The following is a 21,931-nucleotide window of genomic DNA, read 5'->3' as shown; positions in this document are numbered from 1 at the left end:
CCTTGTTGAGTGTTAAGGTTTGACAACTCGGGGGAATCATTGTCCAAGGAATAATCTCTCTTGATTTGTGAAGTAAGTAGGCTTTCTTTACAAAATATGAGTTTGTTAATTTTTCGGGTGTTGATTTTAGTTTTTACTCCAGTCTTAAACATTTAACAGTGATCTAGGAAGTTTTTTATTTATTCAGTTTAAAAGTGAATATTCTAGTTTAATTTACTATATGTACTCATATAAGATAAAAACATAATGAATATGGATCTATCTATTAAAAAGTTATGGAGTACTTCATATCCAATAATAATGTATGTATGCTCATATTAAGATTGTATTATAAAATACAAACAATAGCAGTCATGCAACCATTTATGTCATCGGGAACGTGGGAATTTTAGTATAGTCAAATTCAATTTCCATTTACTGATAACCATGAAGGAGAGTTCCTTCTCACTTGCCATACACGTTAAAACAGCAGTAAAATGTGTTCTTTCATGCCCAGTAGTTTTGATGAAAATACTTTTTCTCCAATTTTATTTAGGATCGAGTTTTGATGGCATATTGAATTTTAGGGGAGTTTCATTCATGTTGTTAATGCACGATAATTTATGTCATTAGCAGCTTGAACATTGTTTTCTCAGCTTCAGTTACAACTTGCAGCTTAAATTTAGCCGTATATTTCCTTGCTGATCTTTTCTCCATAGCAGATGAGGGTATAATGTAAAGATATATCGGTCCCATTCTACTTAACGTCATTTGTAATTGTTTACTGTTGTATGGTGGTTGAAATGCTAGCAAAAAAGTTGTTATTATCTGAATCGGTTGTTCATAGCAAAATGGCAGTTTCTGGTTTTGTTGTTTATGGCTACTGTACGGGTTTATGCAACAAGTATAACTAACATTAATAACAATACTTTTATTAATTTATTTTTTTAACTTATTTAACTAGATGTGGTAAGATGGATGAAAAGAGGTTAGTCTATGGTAATTTGGTCTCTCATTAAAGGAACTTGCATAATGCATGCAATACAGAAGAAAATGATTTTTTATGGTTGAAAATTTGGGGGTCACATGATACTGAAGATCAAGCGTTAAAATGTATATAGAGGCAGTCCCCGGTTATCAGCGATCTGGTTTTACGGCACTTATCTAGCAACGAAAATTGGTGCTGTTGGTCGCTAAATTCTGCTTATTGGTGCCATGAATCGGGTATTGGCGCCATTACACATAAGTAATTGGAGATCGGCACCAATAAGTGCCGAAAGTCATCTTTTTTCAGTTATCTACGATTTTCGCTTATCGTCACCATCAGAATGGGAACTTCGCCAGTGTGTGGATAGAAACGGTAATCATCGCAAGAGAAATAGAGGCAGTCCCCGGTTATTGGCAGACTGTTGATAGGGATCCGGTTTTATGGCATTTGTCTAGTGCCATAAAATCAACAATTTATGGCACCATAATGGCTGAGTTCCGATTATCGGCGCCATAAGGCACTGATAACAGAGTTATGGTGGCATAACATATGTATCATAGGCTTCAATAACCTCATATCAGCACCATAAGTTGCCGAGTTTCGGTTAACGGCGGTCATTGCATATCTGCACCAAAATCAGGGACTCCCTGTAATGTTCACTTTGTTACAACCAAAAATGGCACCTTTCCTTCTGGGACAGTAGAGTATGAACTGGGCATAGGCAGTAGGAATTTTCTCCTTTCAAGATATATGATGATGTGACATTTATTGTTACAGCCAACTGTTCTTTATTTGGTATTCAAGGTTAATAAGTTAATGTTTTGCAATGTTCAAGTCTTTCTGTGTATGTGTGTAATATTAAGGTAATGTATATATGATTCATGAAAAGTTTTTAACCCTCTTACGCCGATTGGACGTATTAAACGTCGAGTCAAAATGTCTCCCGTATGCCGATTGACGTATCATACGTCGGCTCAAAAAAGTTTTTTTAAAAATTTGCGGAAAAATACTTATAGGCCTACCAGCCGAAAACTTTTGAATCACGCGCCTTGGGGGATGCTGGGAGTTCACGGATCAAGGCGTTGTTTTGTTTACAATCGCTACGCAGGCGCGCAAGCGCGAATTTCTTTCTTATCGAACTAAAAAGTATCAGTGACACATATCAAAAATTATTTCGTCACTTTGACATAATTTTTGCACCATTTTAAATTATCCTTTACATGAAGTATTATATATGAAAATGTGCGCAATTTCATGTAAAATACAACAAAAAAATACTCATGATTGTAGCTTTTATCAGTTTTGAAATATTTTCATATAAATAACGATAAGTGCAAAAATTTCAACCTTCGGTCAACTTTGACTCTACCGAAATGGTCGAGAAACGCAATTATAGTAATATTCAATCATTTGCCTTCATTTTGCAACAAATTGGACGTCTCTGGCACAATATTTCGATTTATGGTGAATTTATGAAAAAACTTTTTCCTTACGTTCGTGCGATAACTCTTCCGATAAATTTTTTCGTGCGATTGTCCTAATGTTTGCACCCTTTTAAATTTGCCGTTACATAAAGTTTTATATATGGAAATGTGCGAAATTTCATGCACAATACAACAAAAAACAACCCATGGTTGTAGCTTTTATCAGTTTCGAAATATTTTCATATAAATAACGTTAAGTGCAAAAATTTCAACTTTGCGGTCACTTTGCTCTACCGAAATGGTCGAAAAACGCAATTGTAAGCTAAAACTCTTATATTCTAGTAATATTCAATCATTTACCTTCATTTTGCAACGACTTGGAAGTCTCTAGCACAATATTTCGATTTATGGTGAATTTATGAAAAAAAAAAAAATTTTTCCTTACGTCCGTGCGGTAACTCTTCCGAAAAAATCAGAATTTTTTTGTGCGATTGTCGAAATGTTTGCACCATTCAAATTTAGCTGTTACATAAAGTTTTATATATGAAAATGTGCGCAATTTCATGTAGAATACAACTAAAAATGATTGAAGGTTGTAGCTTTTCTCTTTTTTCGAAATATTTGCATATAAATCACGACAAATAGAAAAAAAAATCACGTTCGGTCAAATTTGACTCTACCGAAATAGTTGAAAAACGCAATTGTAAGCTAAAACTCTTACGGCCTAGTAATATTCCGTCATTTTTCTTCATTTTGAAACAAATTTGAAGTCTCTAGAACAATATTGTGATTTATGGTGAATTTTTGAAAAATATATTTACCTTCACTCCGCGCGCCGATTCGCGGCCGCAAGTCTCCGAAATACGTACATCGCATTATCCTAATATTTGCTCCTTTTCATAATAGCCGTTTTATAGAGTTTCATATATCAAAATGTGCGCAAATGCATGAAGAATACAATAAAAAATAAGTGAAGGTTGTAGCTTTTTCCATCTCCGAAATATGTGCATATAAAAAAATATATATATAAAAATTTCGACATTCGGTCAAATTTAACTCGTCCGAAATGGTCGAAATCTGCAATTCTAATCTAAAACTCTTACAGTATCGTAATATTAAATCATTTGTCTTAATTTTGAAACAAATTGGAAGTCTCTAGAACAATATTTAGAATTACGGTGAATTTTTGAAAATAACATTTTTTTACGTCCGTGCGTTACGAATTCGTACATCATTTTGTGATAATATTTTTCCGGTGTTGCTTTTATTGTTTTACTATGTATTATATATCAAAATGATTGCAATTTAGTGTACAATACAACGAAAAAAAAAGTAACTCGTTAGCTTTGACCGTTTTTTGCACAGCGTGATTTGAATACAATTATCTATGAATTTTTTTTTTTGCTACCATATCTCGCATTATTTACATATGATAATGATATTATTTTTAATATCTGATGATTGCATACTAAACTTCAGGCAATGACAAAAAATGAGCCAAAAATGAACTCTTAATCTTGAAAAAATTATTTTTTCCGCTTCCGCGCTCACTCCAAACCGGCGCCGGCATACAGGAGAGGTTTTGATTTTTAGGGCTTCGGCGTAAGAGGGTTAATCTGTTGTTTATATGTCCTTGTAATTTTATCATTGCAATAGGCAACTTTGCCTATTGTGTATTGGGAAAATTTTGAAAAGGAAATATTTTAAGTTGAAGGTGAGTGTATTTTATAATAATCTTGGTTTATATAATTTGTGTAGAAGTTTGTATAATTTGCAGTTCCTTAGAGCAACGTTAATAGAAGTATTTTTCATGAAAGGGGGAGATCCCTACACAATTTGCTCAAGTTGGATGTATCTATATTCAAAAGTGTACCTTGTTTCAGGTTGACCATGAAAATGAAAGGTGTTTGGTGCAGTTTGAGGATAGCACAGCCCACTGGTCACTATATAAGGATATCACCAAGCTAAAACTGCCAGAATCAGATGACCTTTGTGTCATCTGTAAGTCTTCCAAAAGCTGGGACACCAATGAAATTGTCCTTTGTTACATATGTGAACAAGGTTACCATCAAGACTGCCTCCAGGTAAGTAAATCGTATTTTCTCTTGAGGGATGTAATTCATCAGTATACCCAGTAAGGGGATAGTGCCATCAGTGCACCTTATACGGTGCACTGTAGGAATTAAGGTTCTTTGCAGCACTCCTTTGGCCCCTAGCTGCAACCCCTTTCGTTTTTTTTACTGTACCTCCTTTCATTTTCTCTTTCTTCCATCTTTTCCACCCTCTCATAACAATTCATAGTGCAACTGCAAGGTTTTCCTCCTGTTACACCTTTTAGAACATTTACTGTCACTTTCGTTTTCAGTCATGAATGACCTTATAGGCCCCAGTGCTTGCCATTTGGCCTCAATTCTTTATCAACTCTATTCATTCATCAGTATAGGAACATTGGCAATCAAGTCATGCATTTGTCAGTATATGTAATAGATTTTTTATTGTAAGTTTTGCATCTGCATCAGCAAGAAAATTGTGGTTTTTCATCGTGAATTGTACTTTGGAATGATGAAATATGATTTTAAAGATTTTTTCCTTATGACTCGAGAAAATTAAGTTTTCCATTTATTCATAGCCAAGGATAGGCAAAGAGTACTGTGAACCAGAAAGCCAGTGGGAGTGCCCTAGGTGCGCAAATCATTCAGCCATGGAGAAAGAAGAGAGAAAAAAGTCCCGGGAAAATTCTCCCAGAAAGCCTCGAACGCGGCCTCATCAACAACCTAAATCTGAAGAGAATGCCAAAGTTACGTTACCATATGATGTAAGTAAATGTTCTCAAGTTACTGAATATCATAAGCTTAATCACTGTTTGCTACTTAAATTCTTGGTGGTTTTCTTTGGTGGTTATGATTTGAAATGATAGTTTTGCAGTTAAGTGCATAATTTCCTTTTCATTTGTGATATTCTTGCTAACACTACATATAGTGTACTTTACATAATATATTGAAGTTAAAGTGAAAAGTATTGTAATTCTGTCATATTATATTGAAGGGGGAATAAAAAAAGTGATTTATTAATGAATTCAGATGCCAATCTAATTGATTTTTCAAATGATAAAATATGATGACAAGCTTATTTCAAAACAAATGTTCTTATTCTTTTCAGTTAAAAAGTTTAACATGGGATCAAGGTCACAAAAGCAACAGAGAACAAACTTACTGCTACTGTGGTGGGCCAGGTGAGTGGGTTGCTAGTTACAGTGATGAATCTAAGCCCTGAATCAGACATTAATGATTATGGGTAGTCACATTGGGGATTGCTTGCACTTCTTTGTGTAATTAAAAATGATTGCAATCATTATGATGTAGGAGAGAATTGTATACGTATATAATATGCAGTTCCTAGTATTTTCATCTTTATTATACCCCTCTTTACTTATTCTTGAGTTAAAAAGATGAAAAGTGATAAATGTTTTTGATGGGGATGTGCTAAGTGAAATGCAACTAACAGCAGCATCTATGCTTTACTGTTCTGTTCTTGTTTTTATAGTCCTTTATTTCTCATTGTTGTATTCCTTATTAGCAGCTAACATTGTAATTGTCTTGACTCCTATTACCACTGCAGTAATCAAGAGAGCAAATTGATTTTCACATTATCTGGTGTTAATCTGTCTTGAAGACATTAAAAAAAGATTTCTTTTAAAATTCCAAGAATCATTTTTTCACAAATTATGCAAGCCTTCATCTTTCATGGAGGAACACTCTTGGTGCCAAGCTGGTGTGATTAATTGAAATTCATTAAAAATTAAGCTACATAGGGAAGCGGATGAAGGTGTAATTACCGGCCTAGTAACCTAGCAGCATACCCTTGCTCTTCATCCACTAAGAAATCAGCATGTCCCTGCTGCTGCTATGTTGGCCATGGAACTTGTGTGTGATCTTTGTTCATAGAATGTCAGTTACAATACAACAGCAACATAAATGTTCCCACTCATACGAAACAGATTTTCTAGGCTGTATAGATGGTTACAGTGGTCATCTTTCTGGATGTGCATGTAACAGGGAAGCTTTTTTTTCTCTTAGTTAATCATATTTGTCCTTCATATACAGTCCTGAGTCTTTCATTTGGATCTTACTTATAACCAACCTCACATTTGTACCTGTGGCTGGAAGGGAACATGATGGGGGGGTGGGCATGAACGCATGCACACATTTCAACAGTTGCCTCCACTACCATGTTAACAAACTTTAATGACCAAACCAGCTTGGCATAAAAAAAAAAATTGTATAGGAAAAATAGTTTCCTGTGAATAATTTAATTATTTACTGCATGGTATATTTTAGGCAAAGAAGTACTGCCCATGTTGTCAGGTCTGAAACTTTATTTTTTCCTCCATAATTTTTAACCTCTGGAACTAGTTATAGTGTTGCACTTCCATTGTGATAAAAATATTTTTCAGTATAAATAGTATAAAATGGTTAGTTGAAAAATATTTTTCAGTATAAATAGTATAAAATGATTAGTTGATTCTTTTTACATTAATCAGTATGCAGTAAGTTGTCCCACCATGACTTAAATATTTTTTTTACATGAAGTAAATCATGAACCCCTTTTCAGGTGAATGGTATAACAGAATGTTACAGTGTCAGAGATGTAAACAATGGTTCCATGAAGCTTGTGTTGAGTGTCTACATTTACCTCTGTTGTACGGCGATAGGTAAGTATTCAAGCATGATGAAAAAATTTCATCTGCTTAGTTATTAGTATGTAATGTAAAAAAAAAAAAAAACAGAAAAATTACAAATTTAATTCATACAAGATCTATGTAGTAGTTTGGTGCAGTCTAAGTATTAATCATCCAGTTGTGACAAAATTGGTCAACCCACCACAAATTGCAACAGAAACTATTTTACCTCCACATGGTTTAGAAATAACTATTTTATGCCATCTTAAATGTTTAATTGAATATGATTAGGGGTGCAGTACCTAATTTATATAATTTCAAAATAGCTTAAATAAATAATGATAAAAGCACTTTTAACAAAAATGGAATTGTATTCAGTTTGGTGTTGTATGCAGGTGGTACACAAGTTGGACCACTTTAATCCAGCAACTTTGGAGTGTGGCCATTGTCAGACTACAGAAATTAACCTTTAAGACCCAAAAGGACACCCCCTGTGTAACCATATGCTTATTGCACACACATTGCTGTGTTATCAAGGGTAGAACTAATCTTAAAACAGGATATTAACCATTAATGCTTCCAAACAAGGTCTGTTTGCCTAAAAACTACTTTTTAAGTCCACTGTCTACCATCAACAGCACTCAGTTTTGACTTCCTGATAATAGCCTCAGAAAAGTTCATGGTAACATTCTTAGCCTTAGCTCATTTTTTTGTGTTAAAGAAGATTGTATGTGATTTTATCGTATTTGACAGATATGTTATTCAGTGTTTACCCAATGATGAGTAAGTTTGATTATCATTTTCAGTGTTCTATTCTTTCAGTAAATAATTGTGCATCATCTACTGTTCTCATAGTTGTGTATTTTATATGATATAAATAGAAACTAATGATAGCTGTAATTTATATGGATATTTTATAAAAAGAGAAAAAATTTTTTTCATTGCGTCCATTGTGTGATAAGTGGATTAAAGTTTGTTTATATATATATTAATAGATCTTTAATGGATTGTTTTCATCAAAATGCTTTGTTGATGAAAAACAAAATAGAAGTACGTATTTATATCAGATGAAAAAATTTGGACTGAAATATCACTCATTCTGTATTAATATTGTTATACTGTACAGTACACAAATAATTGAGAAAAAGAAATATAATTAATTAGCATGAAAAACCACTTTAGACAAGTTTTCAGATGTTAAGAAAATGGAAAATAGCTTTTTAGGCTAATTACAAAAAAGTTATTGTGATATTCTTGTTAATTATTTTACAGAATCAGAGAAACTAACAATTTGTTCAGTATATAGCTGAGATTTGTTTAACATTTCGTTAATTTTGTCAGCATCTCAGCATATCCAATCTTGGCATCTTAGTAGAGTACCATAATGATTTTGCGTAAACAAAATATTGGTTAGAAAACGATCCTTCACCCTTCACGTGCTGAGAAGCCACTAAATAACTTAGTGGAAATTTTTGGGGGTGTTGACCTCCTGATCAGTAATGAAATCCTTGAAGTAACAAAGACTGGTAGTGTAGCTTACCTGATACCCCCATTAATAGTGTAGCATTTGTGTAAATCTACCTTCCAGTCTCCTTCCTGTCTTGTGTATATTTGTGATCATCCTGCGTGTAAGGAGAGTTGTGTTCATTTCAAACATTTTAATGTTAATTATCATGTGAAAAATGATACATTAAACTACCAAAAGTGGCATATAAAGTTATATTTACATTTGTTTTTCTTTCAGGTTTTATGTTTTTGTCTGTGCGTTGTGTAATGAGGGAACCGAGTTCCTCCATCGGTTGGATGTTAAATGGGTTGACATTGTTCATCTATCAATATTTAATTTAACGCTACAAGATTCCAAAACTTATTTTGAGTATGAAGATAGCATAACAACATGGATAAACGACAATTGGGAGTTTTTACAGGCACCTCTTGGGGTATGTGTTGTTACTGTTGTTTGTACTAATCTACAATGCTTGCACATAATAAAATCAAGTATTATATTTATAGGGTACATGATTTTGCAGTCTAAATAAGTATGCCTCAAGAATTGCATTAAATACTGTTCGAGTCACTAGCGGTTAGATGTTTGTTTGTATCCAAATGCAGTATAGAATGATGACCTATGCATATAAAAAATTAGAAGCACAGTCTCAAATATATTACTGTGGATTTTTAAATCTTTATTTCCAGTCATGATAGTGATGCACCATAGATAACCCATAATTTTGATTTCGATCATGATTTGCTAGTTATTGATTGAATTCAAGTAAATTACTAGCACTGATGGATTAATATGTTGAACTTGGAAATAATTTCTACGCCAATATTTGTCTTAGCCCGTGGAGTTTGGGTTAGGACATTCGGATATTTTCAGTAATAATAGATGAGCATTGTACAGTCATGAGTCAGGAAACAAATAAAAATGAATGAGAAAACTATCCAGATAATTTCCAATCTTAACATTAGATATATTTCTTTTAGAATTGCCGTATGACAGAGGCCTTTTCTGAATGTCCCTTAGAATTACGTATGAGAATTGCATCAGTACTGTGAACTGGATTTATGAATTTCTATCAATTTTCAGCTACAAAAACGGAAAGTCAGTGAAAGGAAGCACGAAGTATTACGAGTTTTAGAAGGAAATCGACCTAGGTATGTCAAGCATTTGTTCGTCTAAATATTACACAGTAAAATAAAGCAGCATCAAACCTGTTATAAGTTTTGATTGAAAATAGTTTCAGGTACCATATGTATGGTATTTGTTTCAGATTGAATGTATTTTAAGTAGCATATGAATTGCTATTTGTTTCTAAGTAACTGAAGTCTTACAATGGCAATTAACCTTTTCATATTTAATGACACATTTTAGGTTCAAATCGGGTAGAGAAATTAAGAAGAAAACAAGCATTTGGGGTCTCCGTGCTCGGGTACCTCCACCAGTACCCTTGATTACCTTACCATCGGTGGGGCCAATCACTGAAGATTCGATAAAACATATTGTTATAAGAAACAAAAAAACAAGAAGTGCTGACAGGTATGATGGCCATTTTTATATTTTCATGATAGGAAGTAGTCAACACTCAATAGTGCATCTCTAAAGGTGGTATAAATACAATTGTTTTACAAAGCTATTAATTATAAGATGTCAAAGTTCCCCAAGTCATACTAGTTTAAACTTGAAAAAATCATGCTCATTCCAATCCCTCCTGCAGTTACGTATCTGCATTAGTTCATGGGCAGGAGATTGTACCTAATGGTTAATAGTTTTGTGGAGATGTTTTTTTTTTTTTTTTTTTTTTTTCCTCTCTCTCTCTCTTCTCTCTCTCCTCTCCTCTTCCTCTCCTCTCTCTCTCTCGTCTCTCTCTCTCTCACATCTTCTCTCCTCTCTCGTCCTCGTCCTCTCTCTCTCTCTCCATTACAGACCCTTTAGTTATAAAGGGCCTAAATTGTTATTTAGGAGGTAGTATTTCAACTAGGACTCTTGTCAGAGGTTTGTCTGGCTGTTACAGTGGTTTGTACTTGGCAGGATAAGCAGTATCCATCTGCCAACTTACTCTACTGCAATACGAGCATGATGGGTTTGCATTTGTCCAGAAGGTGCCAGAGAAAGGTAGATAATATTAAAATTGGGTTTGAGATGCAGCAGTGGCACCCAAACCATCTTTTTTTAAGGGATTGTTGTATAGCAACAAAGGAATGGCAAATTTCTAGAAATTTTTTTTACATCTCTTAACCCTTAAACGCCGAAGGGGTATATTAAAAATCGTCTTCCGTGTGCCGAGGCGGTCTCAAAGTGAGCGCGGAAGCGGAAAAAATATTTTTTTTCAAAAAATCACAGCGCGCTTAGTTTTCAAGATTAAGAGTTCAATTTTGGCTCTCTCTCTCTCTCTCTCTCTCTCTCTCTCTCTCTTTTTTTTTTTTTTTTTCCTGAAGTTTAGTATGTAACCATCATAAATGAAAAAAATTATCATTATCATATATAAATAATGCGATATATGATAGCGCGAAAACAAAATTTCATATATAATTGTATTCAAATCGCGCTATGCGCAAAACGGTTAAAGGTAATGAGTTAATTTTTTTTCGTTGTAATGTACACTAAATTGCGATCATTTTGGTATATAACACATTGTAAAACGATAAAAGCAACACAGAGAAAATATTATCACAAAATAATGCATGAATTCGTAATTCGTGGACGTAAACAAATATTTTTTTCAAAAATTCACCATAAATCTAAATATTGTCCTAGAGACTTCCAATTTCTTTCAAAATGAAGACAAATGATTGAATATTACTATACTGTAAGAGTATTAGCTTACAATTGCAGTTTTCGACCATATCTGACGAGTAAAAGTTGACCGAATGTCGAATTTTTTTATATATTTTTTTTTATATGCACTTAATTCGGAAATTAGAAAAGCTACAACTTTCAAATATTTTTCGTTTTATTCTACATAAAATTGCGCACATTTTCATATATAAAACTCTATGAAATGCCTAATATGAAACGGAGCAAATATTCCGAGAATGGGATGTACACATTTCGGAGATTTGTGGCGGAGAATCCGTGCGCGGAGGGAAGGAAAGTTTTTTTTTTTTTAAATTCACCATAAATCGAAATATTGTGCTAGAGACTTCAAATTTGTTTCAAGATGAAGATATATAACTGAATGTTACTAGACTGTAAGAGTTTTAGCTTACAATTGCGTTTTTCGACCATTTCGGAAGAGTCAAAGTTGACCGGACGTGGTTTTTTTTCTATTTATCGTGATTTATATGCAAATATTTCAAAAATTAGAAAAGCTACAACCTTCAATTATTTTTAGTTGTATTCTACATGAAATTGTGCACATTTTCATATATAAAACTTTATGTAACGGCTAATTTAAAATGGTGCAAACATTACCACAATCGCACATATGATTTTTTCGGAACAGTTACCTCGCGGACGTAAAGAAAATGTTTTTTTTTTTTTTTCATAAATTCACCATAAATCGAAATATTGTGCTAGAGACTTCCAATTTGTTGCAAAATGAAGGTAAATGATTGAATATTACTAGAATATAAGCGTTTTAGCTTACATTTGCGTTTTTCGACCATTTCAGTAGAGTCAAAGTTGACCGAAGGTTGAAAATTTGTCACATCATTTTTTATGTGAAAATATTTCAAAATTGATAAAAGCTACAACCATGGGTTGTTTTTAGTTGTATTGTGCATGAAATTGCACACATTTCCATATATAAAACTTTATGTAACGGCTAATTTTAAAATGGTGCAAACATTACCACAATCGCATGTATGATTTTTTTCGGAAGAGTTACCACACGAACGTAAGGAAAAAGTTTTTTCATATATTCACCATAAATCGAAATATTGTGCTAGAGACTTCCAATTAGTTGCAAAATGAAGGTAAATGATTGAATATTACTAAAATATAAGAGTTTTAGCTTACAATGGCGTTTTTCGACCATTTCGGTAGAGTCAAAGTTGACCGAAGGTTGAAAATTTGGCACTTATCGTTATTTATATGAAAATATCTCAAAACTGATAAAAGCTACAATCATGAGTATTTTGATGTTGTATTCTACATAAAAATGCGCACATTTTCATATATAATACTCCATGTAACGGCTAATTTAAAATGGTACAAAAATTATGTCAAAGTGACGAAATAATTTCCGAGGTGTGTCACAGATACTTTTTAGTGCGGCAAGAAAGAAATTCGTGCTTGCGTGCCTGCGTAACGATTGTAAACAAAACAACACCTTGATCCGTGAACTCCCAGCATCCCCCAAGGTGCGTGATTCAAGAGTTTTCGGCTGGTAGGCCTAAAAGTATTTTTCCGCGAATTTTAAAAAACTATTGTATGTCGACGTAAAATACGTCCAGTCGGCACCCGAGAGACAAAAAATGTTGATGTAAAATACGTCCAGTCGGCGTTTAAGGGTTAAGATGGTTCTTAGCTACATGTTATGTTAGAATGTTAACATGGTCTAGATGGATGATGGACCATATAATCCTTTATGTGCAGCTAAGAAAAATCTTTTCAGCGCCTCTGCATATGCCTTAAAAATGACCTGCTTGAGCCAGAGATAACTTTTTAGAAACCAGGGTCTTATTCATAACCTTGTCCAAGAATAGCTTCAGTGTCCTTCACAGGCAGTCCTAAAATTGCATTGGGTATGGCAAGGAAGCAGCCCCCAAGAACAGCTGAAGGCCTAGTATCATGAAGAGAAGAGTAGTAACTTTATGTCTCAACTCTGGCTCTTTGTCAGTTCTCTGAGTGAGTCATGGTGTTTAATAACACATGCAAATCTTGACAATTAGAGGAGGCAAGAGATATGTATAATGCTGTTTTCATTTTTAGTGCTTCAGTTGACAGCTGTCAAAGAGGTTCCTGTGATGGCTTGGTCAGGTTCCTCAACACCAGGGCCATCTCCCTGTACATGTGCTTCACCACAGTCCTGGAAACAACCTGGCTGGAGTGGCGAGTAGTGTTGGTTAAATTCCCCACTCAAAAACCCACATCCCCGTCTGTAGTAAGCAGAACTTACATAGTGGATAATTTCAGCATATGAAGCTGGAGATTGTCTAGTATGTGGAAAGGTGAGGTGACTGCAGCAGTAATTTCCTTGACATTAGAATTAGAAGTTCCTGGGATCAGATTCAAAACTTCTGCAAACCACTCATATTGAGTCCACAGGAGGTTGATTAGAGTCACAGTGAGAACCTGGCAGACAAGACTGAAGGGAGGAAAGGCATAGAGCTCCATATCATCCAGTAACTGTGGCCCATTCCATTGGGTTTGGCTGTGGGGAGCAGTACAGGGACAGCTTGTATCACAAGGATATTGCAAAAAGACCTGCTTTTGGGTCCCCCACATCTTTATTTCCTTGCCTATGTCCACATCTAGCAACCTAATGTATGGAGTATGCTATATCTTGCTGCCTGCCTGAAGGTCCGATGTTTTAACTTCATATCTTCTATTACTGGAACCAGGATGTCATTTGACATGGACATCCCCTCCAAGAACCTATGAGCTGAAGTTTCAAAGATCAAATCGTACTGAAGGGGATGACTTCTAGTGAGACTAGATGTCCTGTTGCCACTTGCCACTCTTCTGTCGTTTAATGGCCCTTAAGAAAAGACTTTCCCATATTGATTTGGATGATTAACAGATTTAAGGATAGAGCTCATTGGAAAGATGCTAAATGTTAGGTATGTCCATTATATGAGCCCAAGATACCCCATTGCCAATACTGGTGAAAAACAGGGTTGTTATTGCCAATATAAACCTTAATATCAAGAACTGGAATACTTTGCTTGCCTAGATGAAAAGAGATATACATTATACTTCCTGAAGACTGATGGCTTTGAAGTGAAGGTATGCATCTTGAAGGGAGTAAGCTATAGAAACTTGTCAAGGCATGGTAGATTGATAGGTGGTCTCCATCCTCCTGGTGTTTTTAAAACTATGGAACGGTCTCCTCCACTGCTTCTTTGAATGGACTAGGGCTATTTGTCTAATGGCTAAAATTTCTCTGTCCACTGCACTTAAACCTGTGTAATTCAGATGACATGCAAAATTTCCCTTGAGAATGTGATGATGTCTAATGATGTCATTTCAGGGGGAAAAGAAGTCTGCTGCCTGAGAGGATAGGAGCTGATTAAATTCTGCCCTATGCAAATAGGGCTGTTTTATGAGAATTATTGCTAAACCAGTATGATTCTAATAGCAATGGTATGTCATGGAAAGGAAAATTATGGTATGGTGGAAAAAAGTTATTTCAAGTAAATATTTAAAAAACAAAGAAGTTTGTTTTCAATGCACATCAGCACATCATTCTGACAATTTTGTTTTATTTCTTGAAAATGTTACACTAATGGATATTGGCTTCAAAATGAGTCTTGTGTCTGGAAGACCCTCTCTGGTTTCCTCTCTGTTGCTGACCTGAAAGTTATTTTTCTTTAACTCCCTGGATCAGTTGTTTTCATACATTCAACTTCCCTGTCAGATATATACTTAGCTATAGACTCCGTCGTCCCCGACAGAAATTCAAATTTCGCGGCACACACTACAGGTAGGTCAGGTGATCCCGCCGCCTGCCGCTGGGTGGCAGGAATAGGAACTATTACCGTTTTAAGCCAGATTTTTCTCTGTCGCGGTACTAGTAACATCGTTGCTAGTTCCTCCTGACTTGAATTTCGAATTTCATTACGCCGTTGATCTTTTGGACTGCTATTTGGTGACGTATTGGATCTTTGGTTTGGCATACGCTATTGTGGACTGTTTGGATTTTGGCTTTGGAATTTCTCATAATGTCTGACGTGTCGATTTCGTTCAGAGTGTGTGTGAATGAGAATTGTTTTGTGAGACTGCCGAAAGCTTCGGTGGATCCTCACACCTCTTGTAAAAATTGTAGAGGGAATGTATGCTCTCAATTGAATGCATGTGATGAGTGCAAGAATTTGAATGAGGAGGAATGGAAGTTGCTTAATTCCTACCTAAGAAAGTTGGAGAGAGATAGAGCTAGAAAAGCCTCTTCCAAGAGTGTAAGTAGGTCGGTCTCTAACGAGCCAGTTAGCGGACTATTGCCTATTGATAACCGTATTGTTTCCTCCCATACAGCTTTACCTTCCCGATTATCGGACTCGGCAAGCTCAACATCTGAAATTGCGAGTCTGAAAGCTTCGCTTAAACATATGGAGCAAAAAATTAAAGAACTGGAAGGTAAGTGCAGTGAAAGTGCTCAGTGAAGTGGAGGGTGCGTCTGATCGGCTCTGTCTCGCTCCCAGGCCTAGACCTCTTTCAAGCTCCCAAGACCAGTGGAGAAGGAATGTCGAAAGCCGCAGGGAGGTTTCAGAGAATCCCCACCGGTCAGGCGTCCCCTCGGCAGATCCTGTAGTTACGTCCCGGGCTGCCAAGGATAGTCGTTGGAAAGACGTCCTGAAACAGTGTTTTTCTTCGTCTCATTCCTCATCTAGAAAAGGATGGAGTTCGGATAGATTGTCGAGACCTTCGAAGATAACTTGGAAGTCTCCTTCATTCGACTCAAGCCCTGAAGAATTTCCGGAAGAATATCCTCCGGAAAAGAGGAAGAAGAATGTATATTCAGAAGCTTCTTCTCCTGCATCGGAGATTGGAAAGAGAGACGTAGCTACGAAGATGTTAGAGGATATGCAGAAACAGATATCTTCCCTAGTAGGAGTTCTTAAATCTGATCAGCCTAGAAGGAAGGATAGATTTCTCCCTATCAAAAGATCCCGTCCTTTAGAACTATCTGAGAGCTCGGACGAGGCGCCTGCCAGAAGCTTGGCGCCAGCCAGACGTCAGGCTACTGTCAAGCGCAAAACGCCGTCAAGGTGACAAGATGTGTATAGGGAACTTCCTACGAGGAAGAAAGTACATGAGATGTCCGTATCGAGGAGTAAAATTGGAACTCCCGAAATCGGACGAACTTCTGAAAGGAAGCGCAAAGAGCCTGAAGCGCCTGAAATGAGGCATAAAGCTCTTCAAGTAAAAGGAATGAGGCGCAGCGCGCCTGAAAAGCCTGAGTTGGCTAAAAGGAAATATTTAACTCCTGGAGAGCCTAGAGCGCCTGATATGAAACATAGGGCGCCTGGAGAGCCTAGAACGCCTCAAAGGAAAAGCAAAGAGCCTAGGGAGCCTGAGGCGCCTGAAAGAATAAGCAAAGCGCCTAAAGAGCCTGAGGCGCCTGAAACGAGGCGCAAAGCGCCTGAAGCGTCCGAATGGAGGCGCAAGGCGCCTGCAAAGCCTGAAGGACGTAAAGCGTCTAGAGCGCCTGAAAGCAGGCGCAAGGATTTGTACAACCCAAAATACAATTTGGATGAGTTATCGGAATTTGAAGCGGACTTGGAGGCTCCTCTTTGGGATTTTTCTCAAGATCAATTTTCCCCTGACAGGGCCTCTAGGTGTCGCACAGGTGATCGTAGCCCCTGTCGGGAAGGAATTGATCATGAAAAAAGAGAACGACATATAAGGACTTCTTCTGGTAGGGACGAAAGTTGTCGCACAAGCGGCCGCCGTCCTTGTCAGGAGGGCCTTAGGGTAAAAGAACAACATCGGCCTTCTCCTGGCAGGGACTCAAGATGTCGCACAAGCGACCGTAGCCCTTGTCAGGTTGCAGCCGGTGTTGCTGCAAGCCCTGTGCATTCCCGAGAGAGGAGTCCCCCGGTCGCGCACTCTTCTCCGAATAAAACTCAACCAGAATTAGAGGATGTTTCGGACTATGAAGAAAACAAGGGGGCAGGTCTTTCTGATTATAAGATACTAGCAGCCCTCTTGTTAAAAGAATTTGGAGAGTCTCTGAGTCCTGCTGCCCCTCCTTCTCCTCGGTCTTTATTTTCGAGTACGAAGGCTGCGAAGTCCTCCTCTTTCTTGAAGATGCAACCGCCACCATTTCAATGAAGAGGGCTTTGCAGTCGGTCGGGAATTGGCTTAAAACCAAGGAGGAGGCGGGGAAGACTGTGTTTACCTGTCCCCCTTCCAGGCTATCAGGGAAGAGAGGGATTTGGTATAGCACAGGGGAATCTATGGGACTTTCTCTTCCCTCATCTGCTGAAGCGGACTTCTCGACCTTGGTGGATTCGGCAAGGAGGCATGCACTTCCAGCAGTCAAAACAAGCTGGACAATGTCTGAAATGGACCATCTCCTCAAGGGAATATTCCATGTCTTGGAAGTTTTTAACTTCCTAGATTGGTCCCTTGGGGCTTTGGCCAACAAGACTCAAGACCCTCAGTTTTTGGAACCAGAAGTCTTGCATAGTGTTTTGGCATGCATGGACAAGGCAGTGCAGGACGGATCGGCTGAAGTGGCATCCTTGTTCGGGACAGGAGTATTAAAGAAGAGGGCTGTCTTTGGTTCTTTTCTTACCAAAGCAGTCTCTCCAGTACAGAGGGCTTCTCTTTTATACGCCCCTCTGTCTAAACAGCTGTTCCTTCTCAGTTGGTAAAGGACATTTCCCATACGCTTACTGAGAAGGCAACACAGGATTTGCTGGTACATTCTGCTAAGAAGCCTAGGCCAGCTGCTTCTGTCTCGAAGAGGGAGTCAACACCTGCCCAACAGCCCTTTCGAGGTAGAGCTTTTAGCCGAGCCCCAAGGAAGAGAGGAGGAGAGAAAAGAGGAAGATCTTCCATTAGAGTTCCAAAGAAGAACGCAAAATGAGATTCCAGTCCTCCAATCACCAGTAGGGGCCAGACTTCTGGGATTCTCGGAAGCATGGGCTTCAATGAAAGCAGATTCTTGGTCCCTACAAGTGCTGAGGAAAGGATACCTCATCCCCTTCAAGAACAGACCTCCATTGACGACGACTCCGAGGGAGCTGTCGGCGAGATACAAGGACCCTGTAAGAGAGAGATCCTTCTTGGACTGGTGCAGCAAATGTTGGAGAAGGAGGCCATCGAGGTAGTACAGGATCCGCACTCCCGAGGTTTTTACAATCGCCTATTTTTGGTGCCGAAAGCCTCGGGGGGGTGGAGGCCTGTCCTGGACGTGAGTGCATTGAATCGCTTCGTGGAGAAGACAAAGTTCTCCATGGAGACATCCAACTCGGTTCTCTCTGCTCTCCGTCCAGGAGATTGGATGGTCTCCCTCGACCTGCAAGATGCATACTTTCACGTCCCCCTGCATCATTCGTCGAAGAAATATCTTCGATTCATGGTACAGGGAAGGATTTATCAGTTCAGGGCTTTGTGTTTCGGCCTCTCGACGGCTCCTCAGGTGTTTACAGCGTTGATGAGAAACGTAGCAAGATGGCTACATCTGAAGGGGGTGAGGATATCTCTTTACCTAGACGATTGGCTTATAAGAGCGCAGACAAGACAAAAGTGCTTGGAGGACTTGGAGATAGCTCTTCAGTTGACCAGATCTCTCGGATTGCTCGTAAACCTCGAGAAGTCTCACACAATCCCCAGTCAGACTATCGTCTATCTGGGGATTCGGATGGATTCTCGGGGTTTTCGAGCGTATCCATCCCAGGAAAGAATCTCGAAAGGGTTGGAGAAAATCTCGGTCTTCCTAGAGAAAGAACGAAGCTCAGCGAGGGAATGGCTCAGTCTTCTGGGCACTCTTTCCTCGCTGGAGCAGTTCATCTCTCTAGGAAGACTGAATCTGAGACCCTTGCAGTTCCATCTCAGAAGGAGTTGGAACAGAAGAAAAGGAGATCTTTTGGATACCTTTCCTATAGGAGAGAGTATCAAAAACCACTTACGATGGTGGTTAGGACCACTGACAAGAAACGAAGGCGTGTCCTTGGCCCTTCAGAACCCTCACCTAGTGTTATTCTCAGACGCTTCGTACACGGGGTGGGGAGCAACACTAGGGACGAAGGAAGTGTCAGGCAGTTGGACAGAAGAACAGAAGGCCTGGCACATAAATGCAAAGGAACTCTTAGCAGTGCACTTAGCACTGCAGGTTTTCGAGAACGAAGTCAGAGGCGTGGTGGTCCAAGTCAACTCGGACAACACCACGGCTCTGGCTTATATAAGAAAACAAGGGGGTACACACTCTTTCTCCCTTTACCAACTAGCAAGGGATCTGTTGATATGGACAGAAGAAAGAGGGATTCGACTCCTGACGAGGTTCGTTCAAGGAGGGAAGAATATAAGAGCAGACACACTGAGCAGGAAAAACCAGGTCCTTCCAACAGAGTGGACCCTTCATTCACAAGTCTGCCAGCAACTATGGTCTCTTTGGGGGAAGCCGCAAGTGGACCTGTTTTGCAACATTCCTATCCAGGTAGGATGGAGGAGAACTTTTGCTCGCTGGGGGACGATCCCAGAGCCCTATCCATAGATGCCATGCTCATGGATTGGGAGGGCATAGACGCGTATGTGTTTCCCCCATTCAAGATGCTGGGGGAAGTAATGAGAAAGTTCGTGTCCTCGGAGGGAATGAGGATGACATTGATCGCTCCTTATTGGCCTGCAAGAGAATGGTTCACAGAGGTACAGGAATGGATAGTGGACTTCCCCAGATCTCTTCCCGAAAGGACAGATCTGCTCAAACAACCCCACTTCGAGAGGTATCACAAAAATATCCACGCTCTCGCTCTGACTGCCTTTCGACTATCGAAAGATTGGTCAGAGCGAGAGGCTTTTCTCGCGAAGCGGCAAAAGCAATTGCTGGAGCAAGAAGGTCCTCAACCATGCGGGTATATCAATCGAAGTGGGAAGTTTTCCGTAGATGGTGTAAGGCGAAGAAGCTGTCCTCCTCCGATACCTCTGTGACCGAAATTGCTGATTTTCTTTTGTTTTTACGAGAAGAATCTCATCTGGCAGTGTCAACCATTAAAGGTTATAAGAGCATGTTATCAGCTGTGTTCAGGAATAGGGGCCTGAACATAGAGAATAACAAAGATCTGCATGATTTGATTAGATCATTTGAAACTAAAAAATTAAGAACTTCTCTCACCCCTAGTTGGAATCTGGATGTGGTTCTCAAATACCTTATATCGGAGAGATTTGAACCTCCCGATAAAGCTACTTTCCGGGACTTGACTAGAAAATGCATTTTCTTAATAGCTCTAGCCACTGCGAAAAGAGTGAGTGAGCTGCAAGCGCTTGACTCTAGAGTGGGTTTTAAGAAGGGGATTCGGCAGGTATTGTCCTTTAAACCTTTATTTCTAGCAAAAAATAAAAACCCTCGAGACCTTGGCCTAGGACTTTTGAAGTAAAAGGCCTTTCTCAATTAGTTGGGAATGAAATGGAAAGAACTTTATGTCCTGTGAGAACTTTGAAATTTTACCTGCAGGAGAAGAAGCGGTTGCAGGGTTGCAATCAGAGTTTATGGTGTGCAGTTAAAGACCCTAGAAGAGCTATGTCAAAGAATGCCTTAGCATTTTTTGTTAGAAACATCATAACGGAAGCCCGACTGAGCTGTGATAGTGAGGCATATAAGACCTTAAGGGTTTAAAAAGCACAAAGAAGTACGAAATTTACATGCAGTCGCTACATCATTGTCGTTCAACAAGAACATGTCAATGAAGAACATCTTAGCGGCCACGTATTGGAGATGTAACTCAGTGTTCGCCTCACATTACTTGAAAGATGTGAGAGTGACATATGAGAAATGCTTCTCTCTAGGACCTTATGTATCAGCGGATACAGTGCTGGGGAAAGGAGAGAAGACTGATCCTTAATATTAATTTTTGTCATTATATTTATATATTGTGATTTTAAAATTATTGGTGTTGAGTTTTTAGGTTGTTTGAAAGGTGTTTGGGGATAACGCCTTTCAATCATATTTACTAATCCACGGTTAGGATCGGGTGATCGGGATCAGTATTTTACTCCTTTATATGCCAAGAGGCATAGGTATATGTCATGTAAGTGAATAAGACTCCAGTGACAATTGCCATTAGGTTCTGTTGAGTAAGTGGATAAGACCCATTGACAGTCCTTTTCAAGAGTTCTCAGCCATAGGGCCACACCCTCGCTGAAGCTTTTTGAGGCGAAGCAGACTTCTCAGCACAAGCTAAGAAATCTTCCACCTAAACAGGTAGGAACTAGGGTATTATTAACTTGTATGATTACCTACAACATATGTTGTTTACCTATTAGGTCAGTAATTAGCTGTCTCTTGCCCTCCGCCAAAGGTGCCAATCAGCTAAGTATATATCTGACAGGGAAGTTGAATGTATGAAAATGATATTGTTATTGTACAATAAAGTTTCATACATACTTACCTGGCAGATATATACGATCGTATGGCCCACCCAACCTCCCCTCAGGAGACAGGTGGAAGAGAAAAATCTGGCTTAAAACGGTAATAGTTCCTATTCCTGCCACCCAGCGGCAGGCGGCGGGATCACCTGACCTACCTGTAGTGT

General features: G+C 38.3%; 1 protein-coding gene across 8 annotated transcripts in view; it reads left to right on the top strand.

Moving 5' to 3' along the window:
* The window catches only part of LOC135201746 (PHD finger protein 19-like), a 593,548-nt gene that overhangs the window by 558,040 nt on the left and 13,577 nt on the right, over positions 1-21,931 (top strand). For all 8 annotated transcript variants that reach the window (XM_064230959.1, XM_064230958.1, XM_064230965.1 and 5 more), the window contains 7 exons: positions 4,275-4,475; positions 5,021-5,206; positions 5,551-5,623; positions 7,003-7,102; positions 8,814-9,009; positions 9,660-9,727; positions 9,945-10,109. In XM_064230959.1, the coding sequence (XP_064087029.1) occupies positions 4,275-4,475; positions 5,021-5,206; positions 5,551-5,623; positions 7,003-7,102; positions 8,814-9,009; positions 9,660-9,727; positions 9,945-10,109 (989 nt within the window). The remainder of the gene's footprint in view (positions 1-4,274; positions 4,476-5,020; positions 5,207-5,550; positions 5,624-7,002; positions 7,103-8,813; positions 9,010-9,659; positions 9,728-9,944; positions 10,110-21,931) is intronic.

The sequence above is a fragment of the Macrobrachium nipponense genome, chromosome 28, assembly GCF_015104395.2.
Source record: "Macrobrachium nipponense isolate FS-2020 chromosome 28, ASM1510439v2, whole genome shotgun sequence".
NCBI lineage: Eukaryota > Metazoa > Arthropoda > Malacostraca > Decapoda > Palaemonidae > Macrobrachium > Macrobrachium nipponense.
The sequence above is the reverse complement of the archived record's forward strand: the minus strand, read 5'-3'. Positions and strand labels throughout refer to the sequence as shown.